A 20938-nucleotide genomic window follows, 5' to 3' on the forward strand; every position below is an offset into this window, starting at 1 on the left:
TATAGGCGTGTACTTGCTTTCATGTATGTGGTGTATGTATGTATAGGCGTGTGCTTTGGGATGCGAGGGTGCATGTCCATGTGTGTATGTGTACACCTGCATGCGGGGGCCAAGGCTGAGTTTGGGTGTCTTGCTTAATTGCTCTTCACCTTGTTATTTGGGGGGGATATCTCTCACTGAATTGGAACTTTATTGATTGCCTAGACTGACAGGGATCCTTCTGCAACAAGCCCCAGGGATCCTTCTGTCTTTGTCTCCCATGTACTAGAGTTATAGAAGTGTGTAGGGATATAGAAGCCTCTCTGCTTGGCTTTTGCATGGGTACTAGGAATGGAACTGAGATCCCCCAGTTTGTGTGATAGACACACTATCTACACAGTGATGTGCTAAATTGTGTCTTCATGCTCATTTTTGGATCTGCTTCTATGGAGATATTTCTGAGGGGGAGATGATAATGGGAAATGGCTTCTAACCAATATGTCCATGGTAAAGTTAGATCCCCTTGTTTTCATGGTTTGTACATACACACACACATACACACACACACACACAGACATACAAACATACAGGCACACACACAGACACACACACATGCATACATACATACATACATACATACACAGAGACCTACAGACATACAGATACACAAACACACAGGTACATACACAGGCACATACACACACAGACACACAGACATACACACATAGACACATACAGGCACACAGACATACACACACATAGACACAGACACACAGACATACACACAGACACACAGACATACACACACATAGACATAGACACACATACATACATACACACACACACACACACACACACACCCCACCCTTTCCTGTTTGTGATTAAATAGATAATTCTGTTTGAGTTCTACAATGTGTCAGAAGCAATTAAGAAGAACAAAAGTGCCTTTCAAAACAACCAGGCGTAAAAGCCTTAACCACAGCCTGACTGACTGCTGGGGGCTCTTTTTATTTACTGTGCTATTATCAGTGAAATATTCAAAATTTACAGATTCTTTTGAGGATGTGCCTGTGACACACTTTGTTGTCAGAAATTTTGTTTCTGTCCTCAGCTTGGGGTAGAGCAATTCTGAATTCTCTTCTCCACAAAGCACAACTTCCTTGGTTATCAGGACAGCAGGCTGCACCTGGGCCTCCAGTTGCTTATCTTAAAAGTCCACACTCAGCTGTTATAGGAGTGGACTATGCGTCAAGCCGCTGTACTTGTGCTAAAATAGAATTTTCCTGTATTGCTATAGATGAATAAAGCAGGAATATTCTAAAAAGTACTAAACTTACATTTCCTACATGCTTGGAAAAACATCACTTGACTTGATAAAAAACAAGAATGTCAAAGATTAACTGATGTGCAAGGGACCTGAAGTCTTTGAGACACTGCCTGATTCCTGTCCTTGGAGAACTCAGGGATCCTAAGAGGGCCATTTTATACCAAGTCTGGTGCTGACAGCCTCACGTTCCTGCAAGTGTGAGGTTGGCGCTTTTACATCATGGTCTGTTGCAAGTTACATTCTTTTTTTGGGATGAACTGACACAGGTCAACATTCCTGGAGGTTTCAAGTTCTAGGAAACACTGGGGTTGATGGAGGGAACTGAGGGGTTGGGGTGGGGTTGTTCTCAAGGAGTAAAAGAGAGATGTCTTGGTGCAGAGGATACTAGGTGCCAGGGGTTGTGTCCATTTCTCTTCAGTTCTTTTCCTCAGGACAGTGAGCCTATGTGGCTTTTCTAGGAGCTGTATGCCTCTGCCTCCCAGGAAGTGACTGGCCCAGTGCTTGCAGCTCACCAGTGGGTGAACATGACGGACGTGAGCGTCCCGCTCAATGCCACACACACAGTGAGTATGACAGAAGCCCCTGACTTTGCCCCATGGGCCAAGCACAGCACACTGTTGCTCACAGCTGAACTTGTGTCTCTTTCTTTGTTTTTGTTCGATGATCTTTCCTTCAGGTGAAGACGTGTAAACCTGCCCTGGGTTACAGTTTTGCCGCAGGCACAATTGATGGAGTTTCGGGCCTCAATATTACACAGGGTGAGAGAAAGGAGGATGGCATGTGTGCTTCCAGGTTTCGGGGGCTTCAGGCTTCTGTTTCCTAAGGAAGCTGAACTGTGGCCAGTGTGTTTATGACCCCCATCTCTAACTCAGGCAGCTCCAGGCTAGCTGAGTTTTGGTGTGACATCTCAGATTGCCCAGGGATAAGTGTCTTTTGTCCCTCAGCTTTGTTAATTCAAATACAACCAGAAACAGATTCTCTTAGCATTTTAGTATATTGATGAACCTTGGTAATTCATTTAGTGTGTGTGTATATATGTGTGTGAGTGCATGCACACATATATGTAGGGAAGTGCCTTTCACTCAATGTTAGAGAGTGGCTCTCTCACTGGCTTGGAAATTGCCTGAAGGCCAGGATTAGGTAGCCCTTCAGCTTCTTGGGATCTTCCTATTTCTACCCCCCATTTCACCATTGCTGAGATTACTGGTGTGTTCTAGCACACCTGCATTTTTATGTGTGTTTTGGGGGATCTGAACTCAGATTCTCACACTTTAGAGGCAAGCACTTTCCTCACTGAGCCATCACCCTGCCCCCAGGGAGCAGCTTTTTACTTTTTAGGAGCTATGATTTCTTTGTGATGGCGGCATGCAAAGAGTATAAGGAAGGAAGTGAAAGCACAATCCTGATGAGAGACGGTGTTTTCAAATAATATGTCTGATAAGGGAATTGTACATAAAATGTATTTTAGAAAACCTCTTGAAACTCAATAATAGCAGTTATTTATTGGGAAATAATTGACAAGCCATATAAGTCAGCTATTTAAAGTATATTTGGTGGATTTTAATATTTTGACAGACATACAACTTTCCCAAAGTCAACATTGGAGCTTCCATCACTCCAACAGAATCTCTGACCATGCTAGCTGCCACATCTCCTCTGCCTCCGTATAAGCACCAGCAAACCTCCCATCCTTACACATCCTTACATTTTGCTACCTTAGACATTTCAAATGCTGAGAATACACAATATCTGCATTTTTTGTTCCATCTTTTATGTAGCATTCTGCTTTAAGGTACATGGAGGTATAGAATGTGGAAGTGTTTGTTTCATTCCCTTTTAATGGCTGAATTAATTCATGGTATCCATATACCAGATGTTATTTGCCCATTGCTTAATTGATGGATGTTTGGGTTATTCTATTTTTTTGTATGTTACAAATAATGCTGCCCTAAGTACGTATGCACAAAAGTTTGTGTGGGTTTGTATGTTTGCAGTCTTCCTCTTAGGCGTGTATATAGAGGGATGCTTGCAGGTCACATGCTAACTATGTTGTAACATCTGAGACCCTATCACATGAGCTCCCAAATGGCTGCATTGCTTTATACCTGTGTCAGTAATGTATCCATTAAAAAAGTCCATGTCTTCGCCAACATATATTATTTGGCATGCTGATTCTAGCCAGCATGCATGTGGAATGCTGTCTCCTTGTGGTTTTGATTTGCATCACCAACATAATGTCAAATGTCTTTTCATGTGATTATTGGCCATTATCTATATTTTGGGGGCAGCTATTTATCCGTATGCTTTTCTTTAAATTTGGGTTTTTGACTGTAATTATTAGGTTATGAGGCTTTCTAAAATATATTTTTGTATATAAATCCATCATCAGATAAATTATTTGAAAATCTTTCCCTCATTTGATAGGTTGTCTTTGCAATTTCTTGATTATTTTCTTTGAGACACAAACATCTCAATCAGTTTCCTTTTTGTTGCTTGCCATCACACTAAAGAGTCATTCACCACCAGGAAGGCTTACACTGTAGTTCTAAAAGTTTTACTATTTACAAGCTGGACAGCAGATATTACATGTTGAAATTATCATTTTAAATTTTTAAAGTGGGTAAAAGGTGATGCAGTTCACAAACTTGTGTATTAAATTAAACTGTCTTTATGACATAAATTAAACAGTTAATATGAATACAGCTTTGAGAGTATCAGATAAAATGTATTGTTATTGTTTATTATTTTGTGACATACAGGGAACACTGCCCTTTCTGTTGCTCAAATTGTTGAAGCCATTGAATGACAACCTTAATAAAATATTTGAAATGTCTAAAATGGTTGTGTACCATACTGTCTAAATCATGACATCCTCAGAGGGCTAGTATAAGGTATCTTATTAATCATAACAATTCTAATAGGAACAACAGAAGGAGATCTATTTTGGGACACTATTCGGGACCAGCTCCTGGGAAAGCCATCTCAAGAAATCATAGAATGCCAGAAACCTAAACCAATCCTACTTCACACAGGCGAGGTAAGGCCTTTGATTGTCATAAGGAACATAGAATATTATACTTTGTAGTTTCTGAGCTTTCAGATAATAAATAGTTAATGTCCACTGACAGGGCAGATCTTATTTAGATATTCTTACATAATTTGTTATTTATTGTTATTATACATTTACCACTATTACCACTGGATATACGTATGTGTATGGGGGCATGTTTGTAGAGGTCAGAGGACACTTTTATAGAGTTGCTTCTCATTTTGCACTTGGATTTTGGGGACTGAACTCAGTTTTGTGTGGCTGGCACATTACCTGCAGAGCCTTCTCAGTCAACCACCTTCCATGAATATTTGATATTAAAAATTTAGATGCTGGATCCAACTTTAAAGAATTACTACTGTGAAGTCTACCGAGTTGTCTAATTATTAAGAAACATGGAAGGGAGTGGAATATAGAAAAGGAAGACTAACATTCGTGTTATTTTGGCTCTAGGAAGGCAGTCCGTGAAGAGTTCTTTGCATAAAAGTCATGTAGGTCATATAGGAACGTGCTTATGTGTCAATGCTCTCGTGTTAGGCAGCATGGTTTATTTGTTGATTTAGTTATGTATGTATGTATGTATGTATGTATGTATGTATGTATGTATGTATTTTTGTTTGTATGTGTGGGTGAGCAGGGACATGTGTGACCGGGTGTATATGGTGACCAGAGATGTTATTGGATATCTCAGATGTATTCTCTGACTACACACCTTATATTTTGAGACTCGCTCTCCCACTGGAACCTGCAGTTCACCAATTAGGCTAGACTGGCTGACCAGCAAACCCCAGGGATCTGTCTGTCTCTACCTCCCAGTGCTAAGATTACGTACATGCTGCCATGTCTGTCTTTCACAGGAGTGCTGTGCTGCAGATCCAACTCATCTTTGCTTATGTGGCAACATCATTAATTAAAACATATTTTTTTGTTTTGTTATATTTTTCTCGAGACAGGGTTTCTCTGTGTAGCTCTGGCTGTACTGGAACTTACTCTGTAGACCAGGCTGGCCTCAAACTCAGAGGTCCACCCACCTCTTTCTCCTGAGTTCTGGGATTAAAGGCGTATATCACATCCAAGCTGAAGCAATTTTCTTTTAGCACTACTTTAGAACATGATTCTTTTTGTTTTTACATTTACGATGTTAAGAACTCGTCCTACTATTGGTAGAAGCATGATTGTTGAAGTGTAAGCACTTAAAAAGTAGCCTTTCTCAGTATCCTGTTGAAATTCTTAGCGTAGGAGAAAGAAGGGAGGAAGGGATGGCGAGATAGTTTCTACTAACCACAATATGGAAAAGGATATATTCTCCTGAAGGAGGGTTGAAAGATGAAGCCAGACTCGCACTACTGGGGTAAAGAGAGAAATGATTGTATTGATCAATCCTAAATGGCATTCTATATTCATTGAGGAGACAGTCTCTTATAGTGCTCTGGCGGAACCCTGTTGAACCTTAATGATGAGTCTACTGAAGCTCACTTGGTAAGTTCAGGGTAAGATAGCATTGGGATTTACATGTTATAGCCAGCACATGAACATGCATGTGACGCAGTGTTACAGCAGAATTAGAAGTGAATCCTATGATATGGTCAAAACAAAACTAGCTTCAAACATTCAAAATTGTTTAATGAAGGAACTTATGTGACCATTGTTGATAGAAGGGATAATTTATACCTAATATAACTTTCTTGTTTTGGGGTCTCAGCTGACAAAACCTCATCCTTGGCACCCAGATATTGTTGATGTTCAGATTGTTACTCTTGGGTCACTGGCCATAGCTGCTATCCCTGGGGAATTTACGTAAGTTTTCCATTAAAAAAACTTTCATAGTAAAGAATATATTTCTGCTGGAATTACTTCTTTTTAAAATTGTTTACCTGTTTTTGTGTGTCTGCGGAGGGACTTGTGGTCCATGACATACTTGTGCAGGTCAGAGGATATGTTGACCAAGTCACTTCTCTTCATTAGCCAGATAGGTTCTGGAGTTGGAGCTCGGATCATCAAGCTTGGTGGCAAGCACCTTTGTCTACTGTGTCATCTCACTGGCCCTGGGATGAATTCTTAGGAGAAGATAATTCTCTGCTGACCTCTTGGTAGCCTCCTCTACTGTGTTTGGCAACAGTGACAAATAGTTTTTCTATATTTGGTGGAGCCTCTGTAGAGTAAATCTGCCTATGCTTGTGACCTATGAAAAGATGGGGGGGAAATGTGAAAAATCCACAAGCTTGGTATGCCAAAGGAAAAAGGGTCCAGTGGATTAAGGAAGTATGCAGACTTGAAATAATACTAAAACACTTGAAAGCATGACCTTAGATATTAGAAAGACAGAAGAATATTTTAAGCCTGTATCTTTTAGTCTTTCCTATCCCCATAAGGAAAAGTTTGTTGAACTAGCCCTTGAATTTTTTTCTTCTTTCAAGAATTCATCAAAATTCGTACATTCTGTACAACACATTCTATCATTCTCCATCACTGCTGTCATTCACACAGATTATTTCACTAACTTTCAATGTGGCTTCTTCATTGTTCCTCTGTTGTCCTTTTTCAACACAACACTCAACTGCGTTTCTTTAAAACATTGGTTCTCAACCTTCCTAATGCTGTGACCCTTTACCCTTTATTCTCACGTTGCGGTGATACCTACCATAAAATTATTTACTTTCCTACTTCATAACTGTTATTATGCTACTTTTATGAATCACAATGTAAATATTTTTGGAGATAGAGGGTTGCCAAGGGGGTTGGGACACACAGGTTAAGAACTGCTGCTTCAAAACATGAACTAAACATGCTACTTTGCTGTTTAAGACCATCCAGTCCTTTCCCATCTCATTCCAGGTAATCCCTCACTACCTTCCACTTCCTTTACAGTTCCATGCAGACTGTTGCTTAGCAAGTTCCCTCGTGTGATTTCCTTTGCTTTTCCTTCTTTCTCACCCTGCTTCAGTCATCCTGCATCATTGTCAAGGTTTTCTGTATAGAGAGGACTACAAGTGCACCTGCTCGATCCACTAAGCATGTTCTGGGCTTAGAGATTTTCAACTTATGGTTCTTTCTGTAAAAAACACATTCTCTCCAGCTGGCCTCAAGGCCAGGTCTTTTGATTTATGTAATACTTTGCTCAAATCTCAAATGGAGATGCTAACACTATTCATATCACATAAAAAGCATCACTCTCACATCAGTGCCAGTATTATCACCACCACTAATGCCGTCACTCCCACCATTCCACTTCATCCTTACTCTGCTTTATTAGTCTCTGTTTTTCTTGTCATCTCACATTTTCATTTATTTGGTGACCTTCTAGTTTTGGAATGTTGAGATTTTGTCTTTTACTGTCTATTCTAAGCTAAGTGTGGAGCCCCCTAAAACCTGGAGTCTGCACATAACCCCTAGGACTATGCCTCCAAGTTAATTCTGATTGGGGAATAAAGATTCCAACAGCCAAGAGCTGGGGAGAAGAGACATATGTGGGGTTTAGGTTTCCTGGGCTTGAGACCACGAGGAGAGGAGAGGAGAAAAGAGGAGGGGAGGGGAGTGGAGGGGAGTGGAGGGGAGTGGAAGGGAGGGGAGGGGAAGGGAGGGGAGAGTAGAGGAGAGGATAAACCACCATGAGATAGAAGAAGAATGTGCAGGAGAGGAGAAAGGAGAGCCACCATGAGTTAGCTGAGCTATAAAAAAAGTGGCCATATGGGCTGGCCAATAGGACCGAAGAGCAGCCCTGATGAAACATAGTAAGAAGTTGGGTTACCATTAGGAAGGTAGATTCTAACAGCATAGAGGGTAGATAGTTGCCCAGCTATTGTGCTGCTTAAGGCATATTTAAAAATATAAAGTCCGTGTGTATTTTTCATCTGGGAACATAAATTGTCCAAGGTGGGTAGAAACCCCATGCCAGGATTATTTAATATTTTTAAACTACAGAATGTAATTTCTATTCCATGAAATCATTATCACATAAAAGTGGGCCTGGTAAGCAGCAGATATTCCAGATTTGATTGAAGGATTAAATATAAAGTTGCAAGTTCTTTGTAGGTGGGGCTAAGTATCAAATCTTCTCTCTGTCTCCCCCGCCCCCACACCTTCGTTCATGTTGGATGTAACTGACCCACTGTGTTACTCACATGAATAGCATTTTTTTGTGGTGCTGAGGGTAGAGTCCTGGGCTTCACACCTGTCAGGGAAGTACTCCACCATTGAGCTACACCTGAACCCTTGATGGTCTTCTCTCAATGATGCTTATTGATTTTTATTTCCCTCTTTGGTCAAATTGTATACAGTTCAGGATTTGCTTTGAAGATAGGCCAGTCAAGGGAAAAAGCTAATCTTTTTACACCATCAGCTTCTACATATTTTACTGCTGTGTGTTGAGCTAGGCTAGGATTTTTGGCATGTATCAAAAGCTTGTATCTGAATAGCTTATACACATACAAATGGGAGGATGTTAACATAATTCTGCTTCCTTGATTCAGAACCATGTCAGGACGAAGATTTCGTGAGGCAGTTAAAAAAGTAAGTTAAATATGAAATACCATTCCTGTAAATTTATATTTGAGGAGGAAAAATTTCTTATTAAATTGCTCTTTCCTCAAATCACTAAAGTTTATGTTCCTTGAAGTTAGTGGAGAGAGGTAAATATGAAGTGTCAGTTATTTAAGAATCAGAATTAAACTGTAAGGGAATTATAACCAGGTTAAAGTATTTTATTAGTATTTACATTTAAATATTTAAAAGTTGATAAAGCTTGTATAGTTTAAGTAATGAGTTATATTTAGAGGTTGCTTAAATCCCCTTGAGTGGGCTAAATAAACAATCACATTTGGAGATGTTTTTCCCCTATATTTTCATCAGATTCAACACTTGTAAAAATGATGTCTTGTTATTTAGGTCTTATAAACATTAGTTTAAATTACATAATATAAATTCAATATAGTTTGAGGCAATTACTCTTTCATAGTAAGATTCTACATCCACTGATATGATTATTATGATTTTCATATATCTATTATTTATCCAACTATAATGGGGATTTTGTCTTTTTTCGAAGTACTCTTTGACACTTTCACATTCCTTGGTGGTTTGGGGTCATTGGGAAAATTTTTCTTTTTCTTTTTTTTTTCTTTATCTTTTTTATTTTTTCCCAATCTGTTTTATACCATTTTAATTACATGCGAGTATTAAGGTCAGTTCTAGGTTGAGGAACTAACAATACAACAGATACAAATAGTCAAGGAACAAGCAAGGCTATAAACACAAATAGTCAAAGAACAAACAAGACAATAAACAAAGTCCCATGATCACTCCTGTGATTACTGTTTCTAAGGGCTTATCAGGATGACCAAAATATCTGAGCCTTCTGCTCTGTCTTAGCCTGAAGTCATTTATAGGCCTGAAGCCTACTTCATTGTTCTAGCCTAAGATTTAGATTCCTGCCTGAAATTACTTGTTTGTTCTAGCCTAATGTCAGATTCCTGTCTGAAACCCATTTCCTTGTCCTTGGCCGATGTCAGATTCCTACCAAGCAGCCCCAAAACCTCTCCACATCTACCCCTTTTTTATTTCATAAACAGGACTGAGCCTGTCTTAGGTCTTTCTGACAAGAATGCCTTCCTTACCCATCGTGAAATATGCATTATCAAAAGCAATGCACTTCTGTCTTAGGTTGGTAAGGCTCTGTGCAGAATCTTAACCTGTCCTTGGCTTGCCAACCTGTTAAATTAGTAACTCTGTCTGGGGGTCCATTTTCAGTTTCAAGCCATGTACTTTGGCTGACATTATGTTGATGTTGTTAAAGACAAGCTTTAACATGATGGGCCAGAATGAAAGGATTCTCAGGACAAAAAGGGCTAACATGATCAAGCTATATATGCCAATTTTGAAGCTTGACCAAAATGACATCAGGCCATGAATAATTTTATTAGCAGTATCTGAAGCATCAAAACTCAGCAGAGCAGCATTTTTAAAATTCATAATCTCACTATGCGAAGTTGAAACATCCAGAGAGGTGTTAGAATTATGCCAAATACCCTGTAAGTATCTTTAAACTTTTTCTTAATTATAATGACTATCATTTTTCTTAAGAGGTATATCTTCCATATTCATACCAAATGTGAACGTTAAATGAAACTCAGGTATTTATAGCCTTGAACAGTAAAAATGCTTACTTTTCCCTCCTAGGAATTTGCACTTTATGGGATGAAGGATATGACCGTTGTTACTTCAGGTCTATGCAATGTTTATACACATTACGTTACCACATATGAAGAATACCAGGTAAAGTAAAAAGTTCTCATGACTTTTTTATTACTTGCTGTCTTTGTATCTCTTCAGCCGTGTTTCTGAGAGATGACTTTGTTTTAGATGGGAATTCTAAGAGAATAAGCCAAGGATTATATTTGGTTTGTGGTTCATCACTTCTAAGTACATATCAGCATCATTGATTCACTCACTGACCACCATGTAATGCTGACACTTATTATGTTAGGGGCACTGGTAATAAACCTGTGCTATGACATACAAATAACTACCCATAATACACTTGGTGTCTTAAGCTTCTGTAGGGCCTTCTGTCTGCTATTTATTGAATTCACTATGAATGAACTACTTTGCAAATGTAGCTATGCACAATCCTTGAAATGCATCCTGAAATAGCATATTACTCTCTATGTGATATGACTCAAGAAAACAAAACAAAGCAAAACCCTTTCAGAGTTAGTAATCTGATGTTCACAATTACTTCTTTATGTATAGAGTTCTTAAAGCAGCTCAGCTCCTCTTAAAAAAGAATAATTAAATATGACATGTGAAGCGCGCCCACCTCGCCAGCAAGGAAGACACGCGGACACTCATCAGAATCCTTCCGCAGGAACACGTTTATTCCAAAACAAAATGGTGGAAGAAGACCCCCAGGCCCGGGAAAGCACTGCTTATATACCCTTAGAGCGGTGTATTCACCTCTGATTGGCTGCTTACTCATTGCGCGCCAAAACGCCGTGGGATGGGCTTTAACTTTGGCGGGCTTTTACCATGGCACATGCGCAATTTACTTGTTTACTAGGAAAAATACCGGATGTCAGCGCCATGTAGCAATGGCAGATTTTGCCAGCACCCGCCACGGCTTCCTACAATGACAATAGCCTAAAGTCCCATAATTAAAAATTATAAATAGATCTCCTGGCATATCATGGCAGTCCATGTGGAAGCATTTAGTGACACACGAATTAGAGTCAGCCCTGCTGCCCTCTGTTGGCTTTGCTAAAGGATCCTAACATCTAGAAAATCTTAGTTGTTATTATAACTATCTGAGACATCAATTATACAGAGCAAGGACTAATATTGGCTTACATTTCTAGAGGCCTCCATAGCTTTTGCATGTTGCTTAGGATGCTTGGCAGATATGATAGTTCATGCTATCATATGTAAAACTCTTTGTTTTGTAGCCAAGAAACTTATTGAAAAAAGATAAAGAGACTGGTGTTCAGAATCCCTCCCAGGGCAATCACCCGTGACCTGAAGTCCTTCTTCTAGCTATATTTCTTGTAGGCATCACCAACTCCTTGTAGCACTTTCCATAGAAACAAGATTTTGCCACAAAGAACTTAGGGGGTGCATTCTAGATCCATATGATAGCATTGTTGGGTAAAAGTTCTTACCTGGGATTAGGAACAGTTGAACATTATTCAGTTCTCTCTGCTATTTAGTATTCTCTTCAACAAGCAACAGGAAGAGTATTAGACCCTTTACCTTTTTGCATAGATAGAAATACCTTTTATTCTTTTTCTTTTGGAAAAATTATAGGAGTTACTAGGTCTACCTTCATCAAACTATCTGATAGTGTAAAGAAGAAGCACATATTCTTTTGCAGAATTGGTCACTGTAGGTTGATAAACATATGTAATTTGTTAAGATCAATTTTTAAATGTTTTGCTTTATACACTTAGAACCATTATTTTGACAGGTGTTCTATAGGTCTCAAAGGAAGTCCATGGCACTAGCAAAGCTGGGAATCCCTGCAAACTTGATCCCTTATTTAGGATGAAGTTTACTTTTGACTTATTCATTGATATGTACAATAGACAGTTTGCTAGTCACTTTAGACAGAGTAATGCTAAAAAATCTGCTTCTTTCATGGTGTTTCATCAGAGATAAAGGAGAAATGAGATAAAGATGCAGAAGACTGGGGGCTGAAGAGATGGTTCAGTAGTTAAGAGCACTTTAGGGTGGAAGACCCAGGTTCAATTCCTAGCACTTACATGGATGCTCACAAGTAGGTGTAAATCCCAGTTCTAGGAGATCTAATGTCCTCTTTTGACTTCCTAAGACTCTTGCATGCATGTGATACACACACATGCATGCATGCACACACATACACCTACATAAATAAATAAATACATAAATACATAAATAAATATTAAAACAAAGGACAAAGACTGGCAAGCATTTATCTGAGGTTTTGACATTACTTTAGGGTCAGTCAAGCAAATAAAAAGTTAGGAATGTCTTCTATATAGAGCAAGCATGTGCACAATAGTTCAGAGAATAGACAGAACACATTAATGACTTATAATTAACTTAGGACTTGTGGAATGTAATGGAAATGGTGAGGTGAGGGCTAGGCTAGGGTGGGAGTCAAGGTGAGTGCAGGGAAGAGTCCTTTGTGCAACATAGTGGAGTATTGGCTTCATTGAGAAGGTTTTAGAGAGAGTGCTTTGATTCACTCTATAAAAATATCATTGGGAAGGTGTGGGGAAAAATATAGGGGGCTGCAGCAGTGGAGATGGCCCTGGAGGCTTTCCACGCTGCGGGTCCCACATGCAGGAGGAACGTCTAATGTTCCAGCAGCCTGGAGGCTTTGGTGGTGGCAGGCCCCAATGACACGAGAAAGATTGGTTCCAGAAAGATTTATTGTCATGACAGATGGTGGATGAATCTGGAAGTATTCCCATAAAACTCAGGGCAGTCCCGAGTTATATGGGAGGAAGAAAGGGGGAGGATCTGGGGAAGCATGCTTAATTTGCTCCCCCCTCTGGCCTTCATTAGTATGTAAATCCCTAGGGCCTGAGGCCTCTAGTCATGCCCTCTATCTGTGCACTTTGGGAGGGGCTGTCTGGCCTACGTGACTGAACAATGTATTTCTATGGAGACTAGACTGCTTTTCAGGACCCTGGGTTCTGGGGGGATGCCAAACTCCTGCCAGTTCTCACACAGAGTCTCGGGGTTCTAGGCAACTACCCAGCCATGACCCAGAATACCCTTACACAGTCCCACAGGAAGGTGCTATAGGTGTGTGGTGACAGAGTTTGATTACCACATTAGAGTTAGAATCTGGATAAGAAATGAAGGTTTGTACAGAGTTAGAGCCAGGAGAAAAGGAAAACAGAAAACCTTGAGAATTTTTTAAAGAAGGCGTAATGACACAATCTGAAGACTTATAAAATGTAGGATGAGGTAGAGGAGGGATCTAAGATGATTGTCAACTCATTGCCATGGAGATACTAGAAGGGTGGAATGCACAATATTGCAGGAAAAGCTGGTGTTTCTGGGATGATGAGGACCTTTGTACACTGATAGCTTTGAGGTATCAGTGTAGAGTCACCAGAGGCAGGGATCTCATAATGAGATGCATTTGACGCTATTTCATAGCTGTGTGGTATGGCAGAAGTCCTTCCATTAGTAGAAGGAACTATTAGTAGCTAACCTATCTAGAAATTCTTAAATAATATCCATTTTACCCTCATTTTCTATCCTGATGTTCAGCCCTGGAGGAGATCACTAATTGTACAAGAACTTATAATAGATACAGGCACAAGAAGTGGCAGGTTGTAACATCTTTCAGATGAAAAGAAACAGAGCCTAAGTGGAATAAGCAGAAAGAACCCATCACTTCAATAAGATCAGATTCAGCCATTCACTTTGGCTGCTTAGTGGAAAATGCTCACATTCTGTTTTTACAAAAACTACTGAGTATTTGCTGGTATTGAATAATGTGAATAGCCCCAAAATGCTATACTTCCATAAACTAATTGATATATGCAAAACTATCTGTACTTCTTGCTTTTCCTGCAGGCTCAGCGGTATGAGGCAGCATCTACACTGTATGGACCACACACCCTGTCGGCATACATCCAGCTGTACAGCGCCCTTGCTAAGGCAATTGCTACGGTAATGAAATCATGTGTGTGTGTGTGTGTGTGTGTGTGTGTGTCTGTGTCTATGTCTGTGTCTGTGTGTGTCTCTGTGTGTCGGTGTCTGTGTCTATGTTTGTCTTCTGGGGAAAAGACACAGAATCAAGAAAGAACCTTAGATACACATATTATTTGACTAATTTTATATTACATGCAATTTCCCTTAGGAAAGAAATCTGGAACAATAATATCACTAAGAAAATAATTCAAAGTTTCCTGGTAGTAAAATTCAAGTTCAATCAATTTCCTATAGTAGTGGCAGTCTGTTCCATATATATGAAATGTCACTTGAAGTAAGGAGATACTATTTTTCTCCACATTTTTAGATTATCAAAAATACTTGAAGGTGGCAATTGACCATCTGTACTATAACTGTAGTCAATGTTCACTTGCCAGATTCTTTCCTCCCAGTCAGAGAGTTGAGTAGACCATTCAGATAAAGAATAATTTGTTGCTCATTTTCTTCATTATAATGTCTCTGAAGCTGAGATGCATTTTCCAATCAGAGAGATCTCACTCTTAAAACTAGTAGCATTTTAAAACTCTTGATGATGCAAAATAGTAGAAATTGTTGTAATAAATTGAGACTTAGGTTTGTTGAACTCTAGTATTGCCTTGGCATGCACATATATGTATTTCTGAAATGTATATAACTGATTTATTAACGTTCCCTTGCATTGTAAAGTCCCCTTTAGGACACATTTATATAGTTGCAGTCGTGGTACAAATAGTTGACAATTGGGAAAAAGAGCTTAAAATAATAAGCATATCTGTATATAATACATATAGAATTTATAATAGTAAGTATATTACTTGAAACATGATAGCTTTATAATAGTAAAAGCTGTGAAATTATGACATAATAAGTACAACAAACCCTTTTAAAAAATAGTGCACATATACTGGATTGAAACAGATGATACTTATGTGCTATAGACCAACTCAGACAATTTCATACAATTCCATAACTGCCTATTGTATTTGAAATTTCAGTACAATCTGGAGACTTGAACATACTTTGCTTACTCTTTTTGTAAACCATAGTGCCCTTCTGAATTTTAGACCTAGTCCTTTGTTTATCTTTTGGAAACTTGGTTCTTGGTCTATGTTATGGTCACTTGTTTTAAGACTGACTGTGTGGTCTTGAAAACCAACTGAGTATATCCAATTCCATGTTCTTGCTTGCAGAGTAAGAATGACAGTACATTCCCCGTAACCTGTGCAGCTATAAAAACTAACACTCCAGTGTGAACATTAAAGAACATTAAATATACACCAAGGGCTATTGAAACAAAGAGATTCTTATTTTGATGCCCTCATTAAAGTGGGTGAATCTTGTGGAAAACATTATGTTGGTCAGGATAAGGCTGATCTTAAATTTTTAACAAGGATATATTTATTATATTACTTAGCACAGATTTAAAACTAGAAGAGGACCTTGGTAATGACTTTGGGTAAAAGATTATCCACAGTTTGAACCAAGCATGTTGGTACTTGCCAGTAATATTGACATTCAAGATACTAGGATAGTAGTATCCCAGTTCAGGGCAGCCAGGTCTATGTAGCAAGTTCCTGGTAAGCCCAAGTAGCATTGTTAAGACCCGTGTCAAGACCTCACCTCCACCCTTAACAAACCAATCAAAGTAACATCTTAGAAGCTTGAGATACAGCCCATATTTGCAAGCATATTTTTCAGAATGTGACCCTCATCACCTGAATGGAAAAACTGGGTTGTATCTGCACTGTACTCTTGTAATTCTTGTAAAACTGGGGAGACAGACAGAAGGATCCCAGGGGCTTGCTTATAAACCTCTTATCTGAATCAATGAGGCACATCTTTCACAATAATGAAGATATGTGGTACCTGAATAGAAATGTCACTTAATATTGACTTCTGATACACATATGCACCCAGACATGTATATGTAAACATATGGGAGACTCAATATTGAAAATATAAACATAATTGCAGTATCATGTCATAAAGTTATAACATGTGGTAGGTCGCTACCCTGAACCACACAGAGAAAACAATGGCTGCCAAGAATCTATCTAACTTGAGCAGTCTGCATTTGCATTCTGATCTCTTGATTATACCAGTCAGGCTAACAAAGCAACTCCCTTCAGCTACAACATTCTTCTATCAAAAACTTTAAATTACAAATTATTTTAGGAACGTGCCTCACATTTTTGCTAAATGTTAGCTTTCAGAGGGCTGGTGTGTAGCTGTGTGTGGGCCTCCTTTAATGAGGGCATTTCTTGTGATATGGATGGGGGTGGGGAATGCTACTTCGTCTCCACTGTGTAGTTCTTTAACAAATGCTCCCTGTTTCAGGACACAGTAGCCAATATGAGCAGTGGTCCCGAGCCTCCGTTCTTCAATAATCTGATACCTTCACTTATTCCTAATATTGCGGACAGAACACCAGTAGGCAAGCATTTTGGGGATGTCCTGCAACCAGCAAAACCTGAGTACAGAATGGTAAGACTCACAGGAAAGTCTCTAAGTGCTTCAAGAATTTGCTTCTGGAGGCAAAAGGAAAGACATCATCACCTGCTTCTAGTGGTTCCATATCATTGCTTCAGCAATGGTGATGCTGACAGTACCACAGGCTAGCTTCAGCAATGATGATGCTTACATCTCTTTCCATCTTTGTAGAGGAGACTGGGAAACACTGCTTTCTCTTTTGGTGATTAGCTACATAAAATTGAATTTCCAAAATGCAAATTATTTTTTTTATCAAGTACATAATCAAAGATCCATGCATAGGAGTTGGACCAAGCTGGCTTTTAAATCAAGGAATGGGAAAGCAACAAAAGTGAAGCAGGACCTGCACCGCTACATTTTATGCTGACTTTGTGTTCTGCGTTCTTGCTGAATGATGCATTAATTCCAGCAGGTTTTCTCTTCTCCCCCACCTTAGGGGTTTTTACATTTATTATATAATCAACAAACGAAGTAACTGGACTTACTCATTTCTAGATTTCTCTTTTTTTTTCTAATGAAGCGTGACTAAGCTTCATAGTCATGCGTCATTAATTATTGAATGATCAAGAACATAGTGTCAGTTTCTCACTGCTGTGATAAGACAGCCGAGAGAGCAACGGAAGACACTGAATCAGTTAATTCTCTGACTGCAGTGACAAGATATCTGATAAGAACAGCCTGAGGATGGAAGAGTATGCTTTTGGCTTGTAAATGGAGGATGTAATCCACCGTGGTGGGGGAACCATGGCAGCAGTGTATGAGGCAGCTGGTCACACTGCCTCCCTTGTCAGAAACAGAGAGGCAATTGCTTGTCTATTCACCTATTCCTTCATCTTCAGTCCAGTATTCTGATCATGGGGTAATGCCACCCACACTAGGTAAAGCTGGATCATCTTATGAGACAGAACTATGGCTCCAGCCTTAGTTTCTGAGCAGTCTCAGTACTGATTTATATATTGACTACCTATGTGTACATGTCCAATAGCAGGAGAGACAGGTTTCTCTTCCCCCAATCCTGGCCAGCAGTGGCTGTTGCTGGTTTTGTAGCTAGTCCAACTGGCATGAGTTAAAATCTCAGTGTAGTTTTAAATTGTGTTTCCCTGACAGCTAATGATGTTGAGTATTTTAAGACAATATCTCTAGGACACTTACTCTTCTTTCAGAACACACTATTCCATTCATTAGCTCATTGGTTGACTAGGTGATTTGTTTTTGTTATTTAATTTCTGGAATTCGTCTATAGAGCCTAGAAATGAATACAGAGTCAGGTCTTGTGATGACTAATGTTAATTGTCAAACTTGAAAGAATTTAGAGTCACCTGGGTGATGGGCCTCTGTGAATCCCTGTGGAAAATCATCTTGATCATGTTAATTGATGCTATAAAACCCAGCTTTTCTGTCTCTGATTTTGACTATTTATTTATTTGTTTGTTTGTTTATAGGAACTAAAAATATATTTTAGGAGAGGCTACTGTGGTATAATTCCCAGTAAAACTTACCATTGAGACATATAGTTTTACAAGCTTTTCTAATGAATTAAATTCCTCATTTGGTAATTTAATATGTGTATAGAATGCGTTCTGATGACTCGCTCTCCACTGTCTCTTATCTCCTTCCTACTCATGGCCATGGTCCCCCTCCCTACAGGCCCTTTCCCATGCTTGTGTGGTTGTTGTTGTTGTTATTGTTTGATGTCCCACTGAGTTTAATCAGTACCATCTGTGTGACCATGGATATAGAGTTAGACAACGGATCCTGGTGGACACGCCAGTGGGTAGACATCTGAAGATAACATCTGATCTTCACCTAGAATCCATAAATAGCCACTGATGTAGAAGGAATGGGTAGGGCCCCATGAGATCCTGCCCATTTCTTGATTGACTTTTGGCAAGCCCAGTCTTGTGCAGGTCCAGTGCAGCTCGCAAGTCCACAATTGTAGTGGCTATGCCATGCCCTGAAAATAGCATTCCAAAGTCTCCTCTCTGTCTTCTGGCTCTTACATTCTTTCTGCCACTTCTTCTGCAATATTCCATGAACCTTCCAGGGAATTGTATAAATGTCCTCTTTAGGACTGAAAACTCAGCTTTTTTTTTTTTTTTTTTTGTCTCAGCACCTTGAGTAGCCAAGACTCTACCACGAACTGCTATTCATTGTGTAGAGAGGCTTCTCTGATTAAAGCCATGAGAAGCATTTGTCTATGCTTACTTACATCAGTGTTCTTGAAAGCAGCTTGATGCACTGTCAGTCTCATTTGCAGGCAGGAACATTTTTTGGGAAAGGGGATCCAGGCCTGTATAAAATGGAGAAAGAGAGGGGTTGAAGCGAAGGCACAGCAGTTAGGAGTGTGCACTTCTCTTTGAGGAAACATGAGTTTGGTTCTCAGCACCCACAACTAATGGGTCACAGCCACTTATAACTCCAGTTCCATAGGAATTGGAGGCATCTGGCCTCTGCAGGCACCCACTCTCATGCAGATATTACAAACGGGGACACACACACACACACACACACACACACACACGTAATTAAAAATGAAACAAATCTTTAAGGAAACTCAGAGAGTGAGCTCACTGCTGCCTCGACTTGCACCTTTGAACTGTGAACCAGAGCAGGCTCTTTCTCCCTTAGGCTGTTTCTGTCACATTTTTATCATAGGAATAGGAAAAGAAACCAATATAGGTATACAGTTGGCAAAGATGTTGCATCCTGTAAATGCCCCTTCACTCTGTGGATGGTTTCCTTTGCTGTACAGAAGAAACATTCTAATTTCCTGCAAATTCCATTTGTTAGTTTAGGGATTATTTCCTGTGCTGTTGGAGGTCATTTTTGAGGCTGCTTTTTCTCCAGTTAATGACTGAATGACTGTAGCTGTGTGGGTTCACTTCTGATTTCTCTGTGCTCTATGTGGCTATTTGAAGACAGGGCTCTCTAATATGTTTTGAAGCCATTTTCATGTGTTATCACATTGAAAAGTATAGCTCTGGATCTTAATTTATCAGAATCTTCCAAAGTCAAATTCTTTGGATCTAATTCCTAACAAACTTAGAGGGAATCCCTTAATGAAATACTGTGGAATGTGTACAGCCTCTAGGGTGTTCGTACGTAGAGCAGACAATGCTTCCAATCTCAATAAATAGGCTTGTTTTAGATTTAATTCAATGCCATTTTTATTTCCAGGGAGAAGTGGTTGAAGTTATATTTGTAGGTGCTAACCCAAAGAATTCAGCAGAAAACCAGGTGAGCATCACTGTCTTCCAAATTTATACCAAGTTTTCCTTCACTTTACAGGAGAATCTCGCATACCCCAAAATGTATCAGGGCTTTTCCTACTGTGTTTGTGAAGGTGGGAAAATGTTCAGTGGGTACAGCTAATGTGGAATTGGATGTGGAACACAGAACTCATGAAGATTTAATCAACTTCTTATAGTCCCATGTGTAGAACAGCTCCTCATGACCACACTGCTTCCCCAGGATATGGATTCAGAGACATTCTTATTTACATATTTAAATTGAGAACTTACTAAGTTTGTTAACTTATTGAAAGGACTAAATAACCTATGATTTCTCTGCCTTTTGGAAACCTTTCTGACCCCTCCAGCATTGCTACTCTGGACACAACTCCTCTGTTTCGGGGTGATCACAGACTGGTACCTGCCCTGAGGTTTTGTCCCATGTGCTGTTTGTTATTTTACATTGTCCATTTTCCTGTTCTTTACTGTTGGCACAATAAAATGTTTATTTATTAATCTTGAAAAATATGGCAAATGTAAAAACAAACAACATATTTATAAAATAGAACATTTAAGTGCCTCTCTTCCCACAAATCTATTTTTAAGAGTTATTACTGTTAATAATTTATTAAAAACATGTCTTTTTTTGCTGTTATGATATATATGATAAAGCACACACACATA

The 20938-nt window shown here is 39.3% G+C and overlaps 1 protein-coding gene across 6 annotated transcripts in view; it reads left to right on the plus strand.

Moving 5' to 3' along the window:
* Window positions 1-20938, plus strand: part of Asah2 (N-acylsphingosine amidohydrolase 2) — a 118043-nt gene that overhangs the window by 88840 nt on the left and 8265 nt on the right. For all 6 annotated transcript variants that reach the window (XM_028764081.1, XM_028764080.1, XM_028764082.1 and 3 more), the window contains 9 exons: window positions 1765-1869; window positions 1983-2064; window positions 4228-4343; window positions 6058-6152; window positions 8825-8864; window positions 10530-10625; window positions 14418-14513; window positions 16872-17018; window positions 20202-20261. In XM_028764081.1, coding sequence (XP_028619914.1) covers window positions 1765-1869; window positions 1983-2064; window positions 4228-4343; window positions 6058-6152; window positions 8825-8864; window positions 10530-10625; window positions 14418-14513; window positions 16872-17018; window positions 20202-20261 — 837 coding nt within the window. The remainder of the gene's footprint in view (window positions 1-1764; window positions 1870-1982; window positions 2065-4227; window positions 4344-6057; window positions 6153-8824; window positions 8865-10529; window positions 10626-14417; window positions 14514-16871; window positions 17019-20201; window positions 20262-20938) is intronic.

Source organism: Grammomys surdaster, unplaced genomic scaffold (genome assembly GCF_004785775.1).
Source record: "Grammomys surdaster isolate TR1022 unplaced genomic scaffold, NIH_TR_1.0 141, whole genome shotgun sequence".
Classification (NCBI taxonomy): Eukaryota; Metazoa; Chordata; class Mammalia; order Rodentia; family Muridae; genus Grammomys; species Grammomys surdaster.